This window comes from Lemur catta, chromosome 12 (genome assembly GCF_020740605.2).
Source record: "Lemur catta isolate mLemCat1 chromosome 12, mLemCat1.pri, whole genome shotgun sequence".
Classification (NCBI taxonomy): Eukaryota; Metazoa; Chordata; class Mammalia; order Primates; family Lemuridae; genus Lemur; species Lemur catta.
Window position 1 is genome coordinate 49,493,911 of NC_059139.1, and position 20,289 is coordinate 49,514,199.

Genomic DNA, 20,289 nt, shown 5'->3' on the forward strand with positions numbered 1-20,289 from the left:
GCTAAATTCTAGGATGAGTCCTAAAATACAGAAATGTTCCATTTTTACACGGAATTCCAAATTAGCATGTGTTTCTCACCTTTAATATTTTAATGTTGTATCCAAAAATACTCTTTAGAAAATGTAGAACTGAAATATTCTGTGAAGCCACGCACCAATTCACCTCTAATTAAAATTCCTAGGGTAACGTAAACACATGATTTTCTTTATCATAGAAAATCATGCCTTTTTGTTCTCACCTTTGAGGAGATTCCATTGTGTTCTTTTCGTTGAGTAACGGTTACAGCAGTTCCTAAAATTCACATGTAGCCCAGAGGTAGGAACTGTATGATAGCAAAGTGTGTTTTGGGGGTTTACACTCAGTGGCAACCAAGTGAGAAATCTTCCTATGGGAAAAGGGGTGCCCTCTCAATGCCTATAATGGCCATTAAATTTCAAACCACAAGATTGATTTTGGTTAGTCTTCCAAAGGAAGCCTGTGATATCGATTTGCCTCAAAGTTAAAAACACACTGGCAACCTTCCTCCTCAGACTACCGAAGAAACAGCAATTTTTACTACTCCTTTGGGGAAGTCCCCTGAGCACGTGGCTAAATTCGAGGTTAGCTCACACCGAGCACGGACCAGAAGGAAAACCAGAGCAGCCCGGCTGGGGAAGCCCTGACAGGCGCCCGTTGTCCTGGGCACGCCTCTTCTGAGGCACCCTAAGCCCCCGTTCGGGAGGTCCCGGGTATCTGAAGCTGAGCCTGGGTCTAGGGACACCGAAGAGGCGCTGTCGCCTCTTTGGGAAGGCCCCAGCGAGGCCTAGGCCCAGGGAAGGCAAGAGCCGCGGCCTGTCGTGTCCACCGCCACCGTGGGGCCCGGTTGCGTAGCGGGCGGCGCGGGAGGGCAGAGCTCCGCGCCTTGCAGGCCCAGGGTGTGAGCTCGGCGCCCTCCGGCTCCGTTGTGCGGGGAAACCCGCCACCCCGCAGCTCATCAGCCCTCGCGCCCTGCGTTCCGCGCCGGCAGCTCCGCCCCGGCCCCGCCTCAGGCTCAGAAGCCCGGCTTGGCCCGGAAGCCCCGCGAGGCTTGAGCTCGCGTGGGGCGCTCGCGGCCCGGCCCTGGCAAGCCGCCTCGCGGTGGAGACCTCGCCCAGCCGCCCGGAAACTGCACCCAAGCCTGCTGAAGGGCGATGGGCCCACGCGTCCCAAACGCCCCGAGCCCGCAAAGCTGTACCAATATGGGAATCCCCAAGAGCAGCCCTCTTCCCCTGTCCCCATGAGCCCCCTCAGAGTCACACCAAAACCCATCATTCTCCATATCACATACTGAAAATGATTTTATTTTATTCATTTACATTTAACTCGATATAAACTTGTCCGGAAAAGTCAAATAATATGCTTTATATTAGCTCAAACATTTATTAAGAAAACCAAATTCCATAAATAAGCACAGACAATAAGTTAAAACATATCACAAATTGACCAGTATGTAACAAGAATGCTTTATCTACACAAAACATCCTATTTCACATGTTTGTTCATTCTTAGAAAGCGCTTCTGTTCTCTGGGTTTGGATTTGACCAGCACATGCAGAAAGAGCTGATTGTGTTTCTCTGTACAAAGTTGCAGGGTTGTAGATGTCCGAGTGCACCCGGCGGCCGGCAGGTGGCCGAGGGGCACGAGGGACGACAGGACGACCACAAAACAACCAAGGGCACAGAGCAGCAAGAAGAGAGAAACGGAAAAGGAAGCAAACAAACCCCAGTCCTGAAGGAACCAGAAAAGAGATGTGGCTTTTTGCTTTTACAAAAGGAAAATTTGCTTACATGTTTATTTTATATTCCTCCTTATAAAGACTTATCAAAACGGGTAAGATCACCTCTTCTTCATCACATGTCTAGTCCAGCCACCCAATCCACTGGCATGTTCCTCCTGAGAAGCCTTCCCTTCTATAGTCTCACACAGTTGTGCTTAAGAAAATAAAAATAAGATCAAATAAAAGCTTTCTTTTGCGAGCCAATAGAGGACTGCATGGATGTGACTGGGTGGACGGAGCAAAGGTAGGGTGGTGGGAGAGGAAAGAAAGAGAGGAGCTCAGAGAAAGAATACAAGGATAAATCAAATTACATCGGTTGGGCCCTCAGATGAGGTGGTTGGTAGCAGATGCTTGTCCTCCTTTAAGACAAAAATCCCTAACATTGTGCTGTCCCTTGAACACGTCCGTGTGTGACCTAGGTGCACTGCGGGTGTGTGCGCGCGCGTGTAGTGTCTGAGTGAGCGAGAGTGCGAGTGTCTGTGTTTCTGCCCACAAACCAGTCCATTGGTGTCTGATTTCAGATCCTGAGTCGACTCCCTGGTACGTAAAATGGCGGGAAGGATGCTTTTTGCCGGGCGCGGGAGGAGGGGCGTGAAGTGCGGGGGAAGAAGGGACCGGAGAGGAGGAGGCGGGCAAGGGGTCGGAGGCGCAGCGTCAAAGGTGTGGGTGGGAGCGCCGCCAGTGGGAAGGCCGGGAGGAGGGAGCGAGCACGGCAAGTGCGAGCCAGGAGGCTGGGGGTCGAGGGAGGGTGAGGTGACGCGCTGGAGACCCGGGCGAGGGAGGAGCTGGGCGAGAAGAGAAGAGGGGCTTTGGGGAGGCGGGGGACCGTGGGCGAGCGAAATCAGGCGGAGGGGAGGCCTCGCAGGCTGGGGCTTGGGGTGAGCCCGAGCGAGTGGAGAGAGGCGAGGACAAAAGGAGACAGGGTGGAGGCCGGGATGGAGGCCGGGGAGGGACAGGGCAGGGCACCGGGTAAGGGCCCGGGCAGGGAGCGGGGGTCCGGGCGCGCGCCGGGAGGGCTTCGGGGCGGCCCCGGGGGCGGCGCTGGGGCGGAGCGGGCCGGGGCGCGGCTGCATTAAGTGAAGCTCATGGAGACTGTGTGCTCTAGCGCCTTGCGGCGAAGGGAGGCGATGCTCGTGCCCCGCCACACGTCGCTGCTGTCCGGGGAGCTGCAGAGCTGGGGCGAGCCGGAGACGTTGCTGGGGCCGGGGAGGGAGGCGGGCACCATGCCGGGGAAGGCGGGCTGGTAGAGGTGCGACTGCAGCCCGGCGCCGTTGGAGCCCGCCAGGCTGTTGGACAGGCCCATGGAGTTGGGCGGCGGCCCGGCCGCCAGGCTGCACTGGGACAGAGACTGAGCCATGGCCTGCTGCCTGCCCAGCGCCGGCGGCAGCGGCAGCTGTGATACGCCCGGCATGGCGGCCGCCGCCCAGCGGGTGTCGTTGGCGTGGAAAGAGCACAGGCTGTCGCCCATGGCGGCGGCGGCAGCGGCGGCGGCTGACGGGAACTGAGGCAGGCCTGGCGTGGGCAGCAGCGTGCCGGGCGCGCGGAACACGTTGGTCGTCTTCTTGCGCTTCTTCCACTTGGCGCGCCGGTTCTGGAACCAGACCTGGAGCGGGCGGGGCGGGAGACAGACGAGGCGCGGTTAGCTAGCCCAGCGGCCAAGAGGCGCGGGGACATGAGCTCCAGAAAGCCGCGTTGGATACAGCCACTCAGCCCCAGGCCGAACAAGAGCCATCGGCCCGACACGCCCCCACACCCAGCCAGAGACCCTGATTCTCCACCAGCTCGTGGCAGCTGGAGCCTCCTGCACCCACCGCGCGCGGATTCCCGCGCTCCTGAGTGATCGTGGCCCGGAGCGTTTACTCACAGTGCAAATATGCCACCGTGTGCAGTGCTCACCACGCCCCTGCACATTCTGTGCACTGCAGAGATACACAGGTCTGCAGGCAGGCATATGTCAAGGCTCGACCCACAGGTGCACAAATGAAGATAAACATGTGTACCCATGTGGCTTAATGGCGCGCCTTATAACACTGATGGGGTATAGAATTTTCAGAAACGCTGGAAATTTGGAAATTGATGACGGGCCGTGGATGACATAGTCAGTTTCAAAATCGAAAGACAAAGGAAAGTCCCTAATGCCACGGTTGACAGAGCGGAGAGGTTAATACAGTGATCCGTGTGGGAAAGTGAGCGCCACTGAGCTACAGTGTTGTTTGGGTCGCCCCTGTGACTTCTGATTCCTCCTATAGCGCTTGATGCTACTGCCACAAGTCGCCGTGCCTCATTCCCAAACCACTCTAAGTATATCTTTGTCTGGGCTATACCTGTGTGCCCAGAGGTACACAGGTGCTGGAACCTGCTGCCAGAGCCCTGAGCCCCAGAGCTTTCAAGATTTTTTTTTCAGTAACTTACGAAGGATCCCAAGTAATAAAACTTCCAATTCCCTCAAGTCGTCCCATTTCATCTGTAAACCAAAGGCAAATTTTCTGACCAATATGAGTTAAAGGAGGTCAAGTTTAAAACTCACACTATATATGAATAAAATGTAATTTTGCTTAGACAAACCCAAGTGTCTTTTTCAGGGAGATATATTCGATGAAAATACTCCAAATGAAAATAACCCTCCCGCTCTTTCTTAACAATGGCCCAAGAATTTCAGGCCCTACCAGACAAATTCGCCTAGGAATGTCAAATTCACTATCACAGAGGAAGAGTGCTGCCTGAAAGATATCAAGGAAGCTGCCAGACCAAGATAACTTCCCATCTCCCCCTATTTGAATTTTACCTTTAAAAAAACCAAACCAATAATTTGCCAGCCTGCCTACTTGGCAGACTTGCAGTTTAAAATCTAGTCAACTGGAGATTTACTGTGCCTAAATATAAATGATGTAGGACACAGCTCAGGTACTGATAGAGTTTCCTCTTAGAATTTGGCCAACGCATTTTGACCACCATATTTGTGGCCAAAAAGGTTATTCATCCCTTAATCTAGTAAGTCTTTACTCTGCAAGCTAAAGGGTATACCTGCCCTTGTTCTCAGTAAACCAGCCATGCCCAGCGGTGTGTTCACACCTGTGTGAGCAAAGACACACTCTATGCTTACCAACGTGAACAGCATTGCAATCTACAATTTTCACCCAGCTTTGGCCCGGCCCTGGCCTTCCCACCGTAAGGGCACCATCGCCCACAACTTTATCTTTCTCTGGTTTCTACCCCATTTCCCAGATTGCTGTCTACCCCAATGTTGGCAATTGGTAAATATGTCGCTGTCCCTTTCCAGATGCAGCCCCTGAGCGGGTGGCACTGCGGATTAATGAGGCAGCAGGGCCCTTGATGGTGGACGGGATCAATGCGACGGGATTGAGCTGTTAGCTGCCTTCTGCGGAGAGCAAACGTCCGAGTAAAGGAAGGCACAGTGAGGAGACACGCGGCCACAAGTCGCTTTGCAGCACCTACCCAGCGCTGGATTAGGGGGAGGTAGATGGGCTGGTGTCTGTGTCCAAACGGTTTGCACACCTAACACGCTGTACTTGGATATATTTTGAAAGGTGTCTTACAAAGTCAAGACCAGTTCCTAACACCCTTGAAGTGGCAGTGAATCCTGAAATGTTTGGTTGTTTGCAGGAGGGAGTTGTCCTGGGAGGGGAGTAGAGAGAGAAGCAGAAAAAAAAGAGGGGGAGAGGACGCTGCCCAGTAGAATTTCAATAGAAAACACTACTGTCAGAAAGGTTTATGAATTCAGGAGCTGCTCAGGCACAGGTGGGAAAGAACAGCTGTTATAGAACTAAATATTATAGGAATAATCGAAAAATTGTGCTCAATTATGTTTGAGGGTTAGTAGTCAAATGATGGCTACAAATTTTTTAATGTTTCATGGCTTACTAGGAATGGGGAAAAAAAATCTGCATGGGGTCTGGGCACCTCCGTTCCAAGCTATGATGCATATGTTTTTAAAATGTGAATGTTTCCACTTGAAAACTAGAGCATGACGGATTAAAATGCAGGCAAAACCTAAGGGAGATTTTCAGAATGCACAGATGACAACTCCAGGAAATATATTAACCGAAGCCACAGGCCAACTTTGTACTCAGTTTGAAATGCGGCTCTTCTCAGAAAATGCTTAATACAACAGTGAGAATCTAATGGAGGTTGGAATCTAAAAATCCACTTTCATGATATCTGCTGTTACAGTAATATAGACATACTGTAAATGTATTTTAAAATATATAGCCCGTTTAATTCCCCAGCTATAAATGGTTCAGAAATAGAGAAAGCGGGGGTAAAGGGGAGAATATTACTTTTTCCCCCCCTCAAAGCAAAGGCTTTATGAAGATCTCATTGGAATCCAGCAAATGATTAATGTGAAGATTTGGGAGGAAATCTGGGGAGCTGTATTAAAGCCTAGATCTCAGGTTCATTTCGATCAGCCAGCCGTGAACTCTGGGCCGAATTCATTACACTTTAATAGTGCTGGGAGAGGAAGAAAATGCAATTTCTCATTCCATTAGAAAACTAGAAAATACTCTCAGCTTGTCCCCCTATTAAGATGTGGCAGGTGACAGGGCCATTCTGGGGGACACGGTCAATGGAATTACAGCACATTATTTTTGTTCGTATAAAATATTGAAAGGCAAGCCTGACTGTGCAGAAGTTATTTCACTGATTTGGTTTTTATGTAAATAAAATATTGAAAGTTAATTAATCCGTGCTAGAGACTAATGATTATGCTTATTATATTGCATTTGATCGCGTAATTTGCATGATTCTCGCATTGCTGCTTAATAAGCCATTCCAGGTTATAAATAATTCTGAAATTGGTTTCTAATAATGGCATGCTATAAAAGGAATGGTTTTATTACACTAGCCAGAAAAGGGGAGCGATATCAGACATGGAATTGGCCTCCATGTGAGTAGAGGTGCTTTAAAAAATACTTAAAAGTGTGCTGTATACAAGACAGAGATAAAAAATAACTATATTGGATAATTTAGAATAAAATAGCATCTTTAAAAACATACAACTGCAATGAATTAAATATTTAGATAATTTTTAATCAGTGCAGTGGCCCACATACTGGAAAGAATGTGTGGCAATCTGTTAACTATAAAGAAAACTATGAAGTACTCATCATATAAGAACATAAACCAATTACTATTTAATTTGAATTTGGTCAAGGAGCAATGGTACAGTGAATTGTGAAGTAAATACATTTTCCATAAATTATTTTTGCATTATATTACATCATGTTAATCATTTTGAAAAGTTAATTAGGAAGGTTATGTTGATCTGATTACTTTTTAAACTATGGAACATTATTTTTAAAAATATTGAAATTGCTATTCTATTAAATTGTTTCTATCAGCAGACTCAAGCTATTATCTTTGGTTGAACATTATGCTAGAACAATTAAAGTACTTTGTCTCTTTCTTCTAGCATATTATTTTCTGTACTTTTTGAAAATAACTATTTCTACTACATAGTTTATATTTTATTTCATTTGCAACTTTTTCTATTAAAAGAATCACTATCATTAACCTTTGGAAGACCTAATAAAGTTTAATAGACCTCGTTTTCTTTTTTCATAAAATCAGTAGTCCAATTATATTTTATTTGTGATTCTAAGTTCTATTTTAATTCAGACTAATTACCAGTATGTCTAGGTTAAGACATAGCATTTTCCTCTTTAAACAAAAATTAATAGGTAATATTTCTCTTGAGTGACAAAAAGCAAATTTATAAATTTTGAACCTACAAGCAAGTAGTATCATTACCTCTGATGGAAATATTGAAATTGCATATTTTTGTAGAGGTTTGAACTCAACTTCAGATTTTCAAAAAAAGCGAAAAGTAAAAATTTTAAAAGGCATTAATAATATTATCTGTACAATGCAATGAATACTTTCGCTGTGTGATTTTAGAGGCCCAATGGTTCAGGCCTTTCAGAGTTCACTAACAAAACCATCCAGACTTATATTGAATAAAAATGTTAATCATTATGTTATAACCTCAATATTACTTTATTAATTTGACCATTTAAAGTCCCCGATGACACTCATTTACTGACTATTAGAACAGAAGCATGCACTATTTTTCCCGTTTAGACTATCTTTAGAATGCAGAATGGAGACAGCAATATTCAACACTGTGACTATGGATATCCTCATCGCTTACTTCTTAGATCAGATGTAAAGTAACTGAGATATTTAAAGTTTATATATATGTACTGCTGGTTTAACAGATTAGTCAGATTGACACCCAGGATATTGGACAGAAAATACCAAACTGCAAGATAGCAAAAGACGATTTTCAGCACCCTGGATAGTTCAAGACTAAGTGCACATCTTGGAATTTCACCCCCAGGCACCTGTCCATAAAATCTTTGATATGTTGTTTTCACTCTTTTAAAACACACACAAAAAATCTGGGGTCCATTAGGTTTATACTTTTATTCCCCAATTTTAAAAAAAAAGTTGTAAGTGTGATTTTCTAGGTTATATATATATGTATATCGTTTACAACTTGGAGAGTGGTTGAAGAAGAATAAGGTGTCAACAATAATTCCGTCTACTACCTGTCAACCTTTCCTGTCCTAAATATTGGTTCTTCAGATAGGATATCTACAACAGAAAACCTTCTTCCCCACCCCCCCACCTCTCCCAGTTTCCTTAGGGGAATCTAAAACCAAAACAGAACAGGGTTCACAGGCTGTGGGGCATCTAGCCAGCACCCCAGGCGCACTGGTAGACCACCAAAGTTCAAGCCCCTTGCAAACATCAAAGCTAAGGATATTCTGCCTGAGAGCGGCGGGAGGATAATACTTAAGATAAAGCCACACAGTGAAACCTGGGTGTAGCAAAAAAAGAGAGAGAGAGACTCTTGTAACGCCTTATTTGCTCCTTTCTCTTGTTTTCTGTATAATTGTTGCATTTCCCTATTTACCCAGACGCTTAACACAAACTCATTACGGGAGTAATGAAATGCTTGTCAATAACGCTAGCTGGAGTTGAGGCGCGCTCGGCTCAGCCGCCTGGGAGATGCGGAGCTTGCCCTCTCTGGAGGAAGGAGGCCAACCCCAGACCCCAATGGCGCCGGGATTCGCTTTTGAGGAGTCTCTTCGGACATGTGGCTATGCTGGCCGGAGACAGGGGCCTTGCGTGTCCACTGGGGGATGGTGATCCGGGCCAGTTTCCGGGCAGAGAAGGAGGATGACTCGACCCAGGAACACATAGGCAGCCGGAATGCAGCCCAGGATCCCGACAGGGAAAGGAAAGACCTCGCTCCCTTTGCTTAAATCCTCCCTCTCCCTCCTTGCTTTCTGTCCCGGAGCCCAAGCCCAGCATACCTGCACTCGGGACTCTGTCAGCCCGATACGCAGCGCCAGCTCCTCGCGCATAAAGATGTCGGGGTAGTGAGTCTTGGCGAAGCTCCTCTCCAACTCGTTGAGCTGTGCTGGGGTGAAGCGCGTCCGGTGGCGCTTCTGCTTCTGCTGGCCCTGCTGCTGGCCGGCTTGGCTGGGGTTCGGGCCGCCCTGGGGCCCGGGCTGCTTGTCCGGATCTTTGGCGCTCACCGCCAGCGAGGCCGGAGTAGAGCCCACTGTGGTGATGTCCTCCCCGGGCAGCAGAGTGGCTCCCTCCACCGGGTCGGAGTTGGCCGCCAGGTCCCCCGGGTGGCCCCCGGGGTCGGAGCCCCCCACGCCCAGCCTACACTTCACCGCCTCCCGGTGGCCCAGAAGCTCGGCGGCATCTTTCATACCTGAGGAGGCAAGGGGATCGTGGTCACTACTTTCCCGGCGACGCCAGGAGGGACTGTCTTCCCCGAGCCGTATTCCTTCAGCCGCATGCTCAGCTCCCTCTGCGCCCACGCTCGGCCCTAGGGAAGAAACTCCGGGGGTGCTCAGCTGGGTTCCCCAGGACTCGGACCGCTGGGCTGGAATGACATCGCCCGGCCCTGTGCCCTCTCTCCGCAGCCGGCGCCCGCAGTAAACAGCGCACATTTTCATCTCTCCCACAATAAAGCGCTCCCAGTCCCGGCAATAAAACATGCCTCCGAATCCCTCTCATAACCCGTACCCCGGCGTCCAGGAAATCTCGGGCAAATCTTTGGACCCGGGGGGTAGGGAGGAGAAAAAAGAAAGAAAATCGAACGATTATTCGGTTCTTCGGTTGCTGCCCCACCTGCACTTAGGCAGCCTGACGCGCTCTACCTCCGGCCCTCAGCCGATTCCCACTCACTTTCGGAAGACGAATAAGTCTCCAAGCTTTCCACCCCCAGAAATCAACCCAAATCAGCTCCGCCTCCCCCTCAAATCAGAGAAAGTGTTTGGAAAATGGAGTCACATCCATCACCAAAGATTCCCAAACCGGAAACCCAGAGCCCAGCAACCCGGAGAGCATTAAGGAAACTCGAGTCAACTCTATGTAAAACAGTGAATCAAACTTTAGAGAATTCAACTTTTTTTTCCGGAGAAATGAAAGCAGTGTTCCTCTCAGCCATTGGCAACGTCGAGGTCCTTGCAGAAGGCGGGGATGCCTGTGAGGTTGAATTTGGCGTTTCTCCTTCTCAACCAGCACACTTAGCAAATCCCCCTCGATGGCAGCGGCTTCTCTTTCATGCCAGATTTTTAACAAATTCGACCATACTTAGACAAGGAGGAGGGGGAAAGGTAGTGGGGAGAGAGAAAGAGGGGAAAAAAGAAGAAGAAAGAAATCCCAAATCAAGGCAAACAGGAGAGAGAGAGAGAAACACCTCCAAACAAATTATCACGGGGTAGATCGCCTTTCAAAAAAAAAATAATAAGGGGGAGGCGGAAGAGAAAAAATAAGAAAAACAAAAAGTAACAACATTCCCCAACTCCTTTTTTGGATTTACATATTCCATAGATTTTTTTTAAAGACGATGTTAAATCAAATTAAACTTTAATGCAGCACAATTACTTTTAAAGAAATTAGTCCATTTAGGGCACATTAAGGTAAAATAAGGAACAAATTGACAATTTCCTGCCCCGGCTTCTCCTGCCTGCCCGGGCGAGAGGCGCGCACTCACCTAGCCTGGCGTCCAGGAGGTCGGCGTGAGACAGCATCGCGCACCGCTCCAGGGCGAAAGCTGTTCCCCCCCAAATTTTAGCGGCTTTAAGTTATTTAAAATAGATATAAGCTATAAGCTATACGATATAGATATATATAGATCACCTAAATGAAAGAAAATTCGGTTTGTGGTTAAAAAGGGGGCTTCTTGCATTATAATGTCCTTTAGAGAGACGGGGAGGTGCTTAACAGTTGAATGAACCCGTGAGCAGCTCGGCGAGGGGACCAATCAGGAGGGCAGCCTGCAAATGTCAGCGCCCGGAGAGTCCCCCACTCCGCCCGCCCGCCCGCGCCCGCCGGGAGGAGGCGGCGGCCGCGGCAGCCCTGGCAGCTTCAGCCCCGAGCAGCAGCTAAAGCAGCGGCGGCCGCCTCGGCCTCACCCTGAGCTCTGGGCCCGGCTCCCGTTAGTTCTTCCCTGCGCTTTTTGCCAGGCACCGGCTTCCTTCCCCTTGTCCTGCTCTGCTCGTTTCAAAGGCGCAGCTCTGTGTCTCTGAGCTAAGATTTTCCTGGGACAGGGACAGAGCAGGAGCCAGAGCAGAGGCCAGGGCAGGGCATGACCCCCGCGTGACCCGAGAGTCGCCCCCACCCGCGCGCTCTGGGTGACACTGGCCTGCTGCTGGTACCAGCCTGCCAGCCCAGGGCACGAGGAGGGCACACCGCAGCCTCTAGATGGTGCCTAGACTTTGCCGCCGCTCAGCAGGCCTGCGCCTGCGGTCCAGGCGCCCAGGGTGGGCCCCGGGGCCTACAGAGGCCCGAAGCCGCCTCGGTCCTAGAGCCCAAGGAGGAGTTGGCTTCCCCCGCACCGTCCGCGTCTGCTGTTTGCTTCGGGGGGCCGCGTGCAGTGTGGGTTCGAGCTCTCTGCACCCTTCCGGCTGGGCTCCCTCCTGGCTCCCGCTCCTCTGCCCCGACCACGCTCGCATCCTGGCCCCCAACCCACTCTTTTGGTCAAAGTTTCTAAGTTCAGCTCAGCTCCCAACTCCACTTAAGGCTGTAAATAAAGTTAAATGCTCTTTATTTTCCTCTTGAATATGTTAAACTACTTGAACAATTTAAAGTGCTTTGCACAAGTGAAGCGAACCATTTCTAATGTTCTGATTTTTCAGAGCCAGCCAACAACAAAGTTTAGATTAGTAATATATTTCTAACCAGAGTAATTTTCAAGATCATTAGGCATTTATGTAATTAGTGCCAAATCTATAAGCTTTTATTACGATTATTAGAGTAAAATCAGTATAAATTTGTACTAATTTACTACTGTTTAGACTTGGCTGTCAAGCCTAGAGGTTCTTATTGTAAATGATAACTGAGGAAATTAAGTGCAAAATTCTGTACCATTTCTGATCTGCTCCTAAACAATCCGTTTCAATTGTATTTGTAGCAGAACATAATGCCCTTTTAAAGTTATTTGACTTGTATTTTTATTTGCAACACAAGAAAAATGCCCTCTACTCAGACACAATGAAAACTGATATTTACTACTCCCAACTTGATTAACATTGATTTTTAATTCGAGAGTGATGCAATTAAGATTATTCATTTAGTGCAAATAAAGCTTCCACAAAAGGGTGGCCCTATGAAGTCTGTTTTAAATAATGCCGAGCAAATGGCTTTTTTTGTTCGCCGTCCAATTGACTTACACAAAACATTGGAAATGCTGCCTGAGAGCAGATGCGAGAGGAATTGTGTGTATGTGTGTGTGTGCGTGCGTGCTCGAGCGAGTGTCCTCAGCTGTGTGTGACAGGGACTGAGCACGGAGACAAAGGAGGCGGCAAAGCGAACTCTGGGGCAGTTTTGTTTCCTCTTTTCCTCCTGCAGCCGCTTCGCCTCCTCCCGTGCACACACACGTGCGCGCGCGCACACATGCACACACACACGTGTGAATGCAGAGTATTGGTTCCTTCTGTGGCGGAGACCGCTTCCCCGGAAGCTCCGGGCCCAGTTGGGCTTCAGCGGCCGCCGCAGCTCCTACCAACGCGGCCTATGTGGGGCCGGGGCGCCGGGGCCGCCGAGGCCGCCGATTCAGGCTTGGCGGAGCCCAGGAGGCTGCGGAGTGTCTGGGAGCCCCTAGGGCGTCAGGCAAGCACCTGCCGGGTGCCCTATCGAGAAAGGCTTTGCCTGGGAGGATAACTCCGATACCTAAAGCAAATAGAGTCCCTCCAATAAAAGCTTCCTTTTCCCCCAAACAAAACCCCAGTTTCTAGAAGCTAGAGCGCCGGGCGCGCGCAGCAGGAGCAGGCCGGCCAGCAGCTCCGGCCGGGCGGCGAGCGCTCAGGACGGGGCTCGGGAGTGCGCACCTGCCAGCGCACGCCCAGGGACTAGCAGGGGGGTTCTGCCCAGCTGGGTGGGGCTTGCAGGGTATCCAGACCGGAACGCAGGGGCAGAGGTGGGCAGAGGTGGGCAGAGGTGGCTGAGGAAGAGACTGGGAAGCCTGGCAGCGGCACCCTGCTCCCCCAAATGGGCAGGTCCGTTAGGCCCGCACTGCCGTGGCTGCACACCCCGTCTGCAGGGAGGGCAAAGAGGCTGCGACCCAGAAAGAGAAGGGCGCGGGGCCGCGAGTCTACACGTGTGTGTACACAAGCGCGCGTGTCCCCGTCCCACAGTCGCCGCGGGAACAGCGCCGGCGGTGCAGCGTCCTCCCACACTCACTCGCTCGTATATTCTGTTTTGTTGTATCTTTCAGGTCGATAAATAAATGTGTAATAGTTAATGTGAAGACACATCAGAGTAATAACAATGGGACGAAATCAAAGGATTATCCATCTCTGTTAGTAACCGCTGAATAACAATGTTGCGGCGTGACTGATAGCCCGCTTCATTTTATGACTTTTCTATTGGTCTTGATTTTTATAGCAGTATAAACAAACTAAATCATTTCTTCCAAGACTTCAGAGCATAAGCATCTCAGAGAGTGGGGGAAAGGGAGAAAGGAAAGGTGGAAAAAAAGAAAAAGAAAGGAAATGTGAGCGTGGGAGGGGGTGACGGGGAGGAGTGGGGGCGTCGAGGTGGGGAGGGCACGGGCTGGAGCCCGAGCCGGGAGCCCAGAGCGGCCGCCAGCAGGCGTGGCGAGGAACACGACAATAGCCTGGACGTAAAATGCTTACCCCCGCGCCCCGCTCCCTCTCGGCAGCTCGTTTTGGCCAATGTCTGAATCCACCTGGGCAGCGCCTGAGATGTATTTACCAGAGTTTTATTCCCCGTCATCTTCCCACGTTCCTGGGGCAGCCGGGAAAGTGCCGGTCAGGCCCATTGCTGTTGATAATTTAAGGCATTTCCCACATGATCATGGGAACTGAAGTCCCTAACAAGGCGAGGCTTTAGCGCAATGGCCCCCAAATCTTCGGAATGACAAGAATGTCTTCAGAAATCACTTCAAAGCAAAGTAAAAGGATTTTCTATGACGGATCCAGTGATTTTTCCTCAATAAATAGGTTTTAGATTGTTACACACACGTAGAAGTGGAACAAAGGGAACTACCAGAAAATATATTGGTTGCCCCTAATAAAATTTATTTAGACAGTTTACTTCTCATAAAAAATAGAGATTGAATTTTGTACAAGAGCCTGCCAAGAGGCGATGCACAGGGAAATCATTTTTTTTCTTTCTCCTTTTCCCCCTTCTCCTTTTTAACGAAGCACAAAGAGCGTTTACAGGCCAGGGAACCCGCTCCTGGCTCCCGCCGCCCCGCGCGCCCAGACTGAGCCGGAGAACTCTGTAGCTTTGAGAGAAGTCGGCTCTCAGGGAGATTTTTTTTTTTTTTAAACTAAATCTTGAGGAATGATTATGTAAATTACAAGCACAACAACTACAAAATCGGCGTCGTTACTCCTGCTTTGCAGTTTCGTTCCAGAGCATGACTTAGAAATGTTGTGTGGCTAGATTAGGAGGTGGGATGGGGTGGGAGATCTGGGCAGCTAGGGCCTTAAAGATGGATTTGTGCTGATTAGGTTTGTAATTCTGATTTTCTCTATTAGTTGTATTTTCATGTTCATTGTGAATCCTTTGTAGAGACAGAAACAAACAGAATAAAAATATAGACCGAAAAGAATTGGGTAGTGTGCCCAGAGCCCTAATTGCTTTTTCCACTTACAGAAACCTCGGATGTTTATTAAATGTAACTTTCAGCTGCTTGGGTTGTTTGTAAACTGCTCTCTTTTCTTTGCAGACAGTGGGCTGAAATATGGCGCGTTATTATTCACATTCCTGCTATTAGATGCTGAATTGTAACATTGTTCCCTTTAATGAGGAGCGCCTCCCTCAATAATTAACGATCTCACATTTTCCTATTTTCTTGCCTGATGAAAAGAATCAATTTTAATTCGTGGTAAATTACAGCCATGCTTTTGGGTATTATTTGCTTACAGAAAACAAATCAAGTGACTTGAACACTCCTGTTTACTTTTCCAGATATGCAATAACCCAAACGCAACGGCTAATCAGATCGTCTTCCTTAGGCCTACCTTAGAACAGGAAAAAGAATAAAAAGTAGGGGACAAAAATACAGTAGGAAAATAAGGAAACTTTCAAGTCCGCTGTGCTTGGAACAATGGTGACCACTTTTCTTGCACATCCTGCTCCAGGCGCCAGAACCGACGCTCTCCCAGCCCCCACTCTTACCGCCCCACCCCCTTCCTGGGCAGGGGTCGGTGGTCCACATCTGGCCACCCTAAGGTTTGAGGCTGCTTAATGTATGGCTTATCTGGGGGAGTCAAATTTGAGGGTGGGGTGACTGGAAGGAAGGAGATCTGGGAGGGCGGCCAAGTCTCGCGAGGGGGTGATGGACGCTTCCACACTTCTCTGCGTAAAAGAACTCTCACTTGAGGTTCCCAGAAAAAGAAACCACAGCCTAGGAGGCCTCGGCTGAGTGCCCCTGCCGGGCCACTGCGACAGCGCCCTCGCCTCGCCTTGGGGAGGACATTCTCAGGGCAGAGTGAAGTGTCTTCAACCCCAGCCAAACCCGCACAGGCCTAGCCCAAAGGTGCATCTTCCGAGCCTCGCTGGGCCCGGAGCGCTCTTAGCTAGGGTTGTCCCCGTGGTGTAGCCCAGGGAGCCTCTGGAAGCAAAAATTCTGCCTCCAGGGCCCAGACTCCCCAGCCTCGAAGCTAAATGCCATGGGGTGCCTGAGGAGCCATACTCCAGGCATTTTTTTTAAGCGCCAGGAGCAGGACTGCGTGTGCAAAACACGTGTACTTGTGCGCGAGCTTATGTGAACCGTGCGTGTCCACTGCCTGCTCACCCACACGGCGGAGGCATGCCAGGGGCTACGGAGGAGTAGAAAACCTGCCCAAGAGTCTGATTTCCTACCCCTCCCAGAAGCCTTTGACAATACACGAGCTGGACACATTTTTTTCTGCAATAAACAGTTTCTCACACATTCGAGTTTGCAAACTACAACCAGACAGTCCACCCGCCTGACTCTCGTGGGCTAAAGGGTCAGTTCCTTGCTTATTTTTTTCTCCCATCTTTCTCTTCTAACAACTGGCATCCATAGCCCTCAACGCAGAAAGCTCCACACAAAACAATGACAGATCAGTATCCGCCCTCTGACTGCGGTATCTTGCTTCTCTTTTTGCCTTTCGCCCCATAATTTTAATGGCCCCAATTAGCCACACGGAATATAATATGTGACATAGAGATTTTGTTTGCATGTGTTAAGTTCGTTGCTTTTCTGATTTCTATTTACTCAGGATAAATAATCATATATCAGTTATTCAGTTAGGTGACAAGGCTAGTAATTGGAATAAAAAGAAAAACATCTCATCCTTATCTCTTTCTATAACTAGATATAGCGCTAATAAGACTGCATCAATCTTATCTAGCAAATAAATAAAATAGACAAACAAACAAATTCGCCTCCAACAAGTTAATGCGGTGTATCTGAGTGGAAAGTAGATATTTTCACGCATTCTGGAGATGAGGAGTGACTTTTAATAAAATCACAAGAAAAACAAATGTAATTCTGTAAGCCATTTCTTCGAGCCGCCAGCGCTCGCCCCCTCCCCGCTAGCTCCCAGCTTGGCTCCTACGTCCCCACCTTTTTCTTTTCATGAGCAGTTAGTCCCAGGTTTACCACTGACTCCGGCTCCGCTGCTCCAGCTACTTTAGACTTTGAGGAGTGGGGGGTGTGATGCTATAGGTAACTAGCCATCCTCAAATAGGATTTTCTCTTTCCCTATCTCTTCCTCCTTTCATCTTCCTGCCTTTGCTCTTCCTTTTAGCTCTTTGACTCCCTTTTCCCTCCTCCCTTTATTCTTTCTTCCTCTTTTTTCTTCTTTTTCTCCCTTTCCATCATCCATTCTCTCCTCTCATTCTCTTTTCCCTCCATCCTCCCGTCTCCTCCTTCTCTTTTTCTCTCCTTTCTCTCTCTCCCTCCCCCTCTTCTTTCTTCTTCCCTCCTCTCCCCCTTCTCTCCCCACCCGCTTTCCCTGTCCCTTGCCCCCTCCCGGCAGCCCGAGTGCGGCTAATTCCGGGCGTCTATATTCACTCAATTAGAGAAATCTACAGAGAAGATCGATCTTCCATCTGCAGACATGCCAGCTTAACAAATTAGATTCTTGTTTCGTGCAGGTGATTTGGTGACAGTTGGGGAATTAGAAGTAATAAGTTGTTGTGTTTGAGCCCGGGCCCCCGCCCCCCGCCCGCGCCCCTCCCCGCCCGCCGACCCCTCGGCCGCGCCCCGCCGCCCGCCGCCCGGGCACCCCCTGCCGCCGCCCCCCCCAGCCGGCCCGCGCCCGCCGCCGCCGCCGCCGCATCCCCCGCCGTAATTAGTGCTGCTGCCCTCCATGTGGGCTCGATTAAACCGTGATTTAGCCGAAAGAAATATAATTATGGCTGCAAATAAAATAATCAGCATTGAAGAGCGATTTCCTTAATGAGATGGAGCGGTTGCACGTCACGGAGTAAAGGGGTCTCATTAAGAGGTGGTAATGAGGCTTGGGTGGATGGTGCAGTTACAAAATAGCCCAACTCCTCTACAGGCCCGGCCCGCCCGCCCGAAGTGGCCGGCGCATCGGCTTCCCGCGGTCCGGAGCTCCCGCGATCCGGGAGAGGCGTCGGGCCCGGCCCGCCCGGCCCCCAGGGGGCGCAGCACCCGGCGCGCGGCCTCCTCCCTCGGGCGGGTCGCGCGGCCCGGCCGGGCAGTGCGGGCAGCGTCGGCCGCTCCAGGCCAGGGGCGGCCTGGCTCCCTGGGCCCGCCAGCCCGGCCCGCTCCGCGGCCGCCGCCAGCTTTGCACAACTTCCCGGGCACCGGACCCCGGAGGAGCTGGCCCGAGGGAGGGCCCTGGTTAGGGCGAGTGCTGAGGAGCAGTCGGGGAACTTCGGGAACAGGTGGAAGCCCTCTTGGGCGGATGTGAGTTCAACTAGGAAAGAGTATCACAAAATACAGGTGCTCAGAGGCAGGTGGACGCCACCCCGGGAGACGTCGACACGCAGCAGAATACCGCGTCTTCACGAGCGCCAAGGGTCCTGGCGTGGAAGGGCCTTGGTGGTTCTCATTCTCTCCAAGTCTTTGTCCAAACTTTATTAAAGTACTGAAAAAACATCGACTCTGTGTTTTAACCACCTCATTTTTTAAAAGTCTCATATAAATTATTCCAAAGGTTTCTTCAGTAAGTACCTCTGATCTTTCTGGTTTATTAGGCTCAGGATGGCCTACGAGTTCCTTCTTTACATCAAGGTGTGTGTATATATGCATGCTCTCAATGTCCAGATGTGGTGACACCTCAATATTTATTTCTAATTAGATTGTTAGCCTGCTCCTTGATTCAGTTTCATCATTTGGACCCATTCTCAACTGGACAAGGAGACTTAACGTTATTCACACAAAGTGACTAATAAGGTAACTGACACACTTTTCCTTATTCACCCACCCAGTATTTACTGAGCACCTACTATGTGCTAAACACTGTGTTAGGCACTGGGGAATGAGAGGTGAACAGAGGGACAAATCCTTACTCTGATGTCACCCGTGGTCCACCACTGAATTTTCCACAGGGGTCGACTGTGCTATCAGATATTTGCACCCTGTGGGAGGCAGAGACAATCCCAGAGTAGCTCAGTTCGTTTCAGTGTGCTCTGACCCTCGTTCACCTTCTTAATCAGTATTTTCTTCCCACCCAGAAACCTGGAATCTTGATGAAGAAAGTAACTTGGTAAATTAACTGTCTTAGGTGTTAGGAATTAATGTAATACCATGGAATATTCCCATTTAAAAGAAGACTGCAAGGAGAATCTTCTTGTCCATATCTGTCTAGTGGTAGTGAGAGGCTTGAGATGGGGATTTAGGTGTCATTACTACCTAAATTATTGGTTCCCTAATTAATCTTACAAGCTCTGTGAAACTCTTGCATATTTTTAAGAAACTTTTTTGGGGTGGAGTGTCACAGATCCCTTCAAGAATCTGATGAAAGCTATGGACTGCCTCCCATTAAAATGCATATATTTGAAGACAACTTAAGGGGTTCGGGCCCCTCCTGAGCCCATCTATGGGCCCCAAGTTGTGAAAGAGTGGTATCTGGGTGAACCTTTAATATTTATGAATGTGACCTTCTGAAAAGAAATAATACAAATCTCCAGAGGACTTCTACCTGGGTCAAGAATCAGAAAGAAATTGTCAAACCAGTGAGTTCCAAGAAAACAACTGGTTAGGAGATGCATGCTGTCTAACAAATTTATAATAAATTCATAGCTTCCGTCTGACCCAAACACAGGTTGATATGAATCCAAAGCTATGTTAAATGTTTTTACATTGCAGAGAATTGTCAGGAAACCTGCTTTGTCGGTGGGCAGCTCTGGTCCCTAGATGTAGGCCCTGGGCAGCTGGCACTCTGCCTAGGGAGATCGGCCTCATACAATGGTGGGTCACAAATAAGCAGACCTTGCCCTGGGTGGAGGTGTAAGTGAATGTGATTAAAATTCACACACTGGGACTACAGAGAGTTAAGGGTGATTAAAAGTCTGTCTTAAGCCCACTAAAGCCCCCAAATCCAGAGCTTAAGCTAATTCTCTCATTTACTCCCCTAAGGCATTTTACACTCTAGGGCCTGAAAGCCTGTAGCTTAGCTGCCTTCTCCATGCTTCCACACTTTCTTGAGTTGCTGATATATGGAACAAGAGATGGTTCTCCTCTGACTGCTTTAGAAAAAGAATTTACTCTCCCCCACCTTAATTTTTGAGAAATCCCCAAGTCACCCATTAGGAATGATACTGACTTTTTAATATACATTTTCTGGGCGTAATTTTTTTCACTCCCTGTGAAGCAGCTGTGGTAGAGAAGGGAATACGTGGTAGGATACACAGGCTGCTGTAACAGAGATCTCAAATTAGAGTGGCTTAGAACAGAAAGAGTTTTATTCCTCTCTCACATAACACACAAAAGCATTCCAAGGCTGATATGGCAGCTCTAAAAGATCCAGAA

General features: G+C 49.1%; 1 protein-coding gene across 1 annotated transcript; it reads right to left on the minus strand.

Annotated features, from left to right (window-relative positions):
- Positions 1-1,299: 1,299 nt before the first annotated feature.
- On the minus strand, positions 1,300-11,037 carry LOC123648105 (orthopedia homeobox). The gene is made up of 3 exons (XM_045565834.1): positions 10,837-11,037; positions 9,137-9,546; positions 1,300-3,399 (listed from the first exon to the last, which is right to left on the minus strand). Exons 1-3 carry the CDS (start codon positions 10,871-10,873, stop codon positions 2,869-2,871), a joined length of 978 nt encoding a protein of 325 aa, XP_045421790.1. The 5' UTR covers positions 10,874-11,037; the 3' UTR covers positions 1,300-2,868.
- Positions 11,038-20,289: the final 9,252 nt, after the last annotated feature.

Coding starts and splice junctions, on each gene's coding strand:
- LOC123648105 (XM_045565834.1), bottom strand. CDS start 10,873: ATGCTGTCTCACGCCGACCTCCTGGACGCCAGGCTAG. Junction 9,547..10,836: donor CCTCCTGGACGCCAGGCTAG/GTGAGTGCGCGC, acceptor TTGCCTCCTCAG/GTATGAAAGATGCCGCCGAG. Junction 3,400..9,136: donor TGACAGAGTCCCGAGTGCAG/GTATGCTGGGCT, acceptor CGCCCGCTCCAG/GTCTGGTTCCAGAACCGGCG.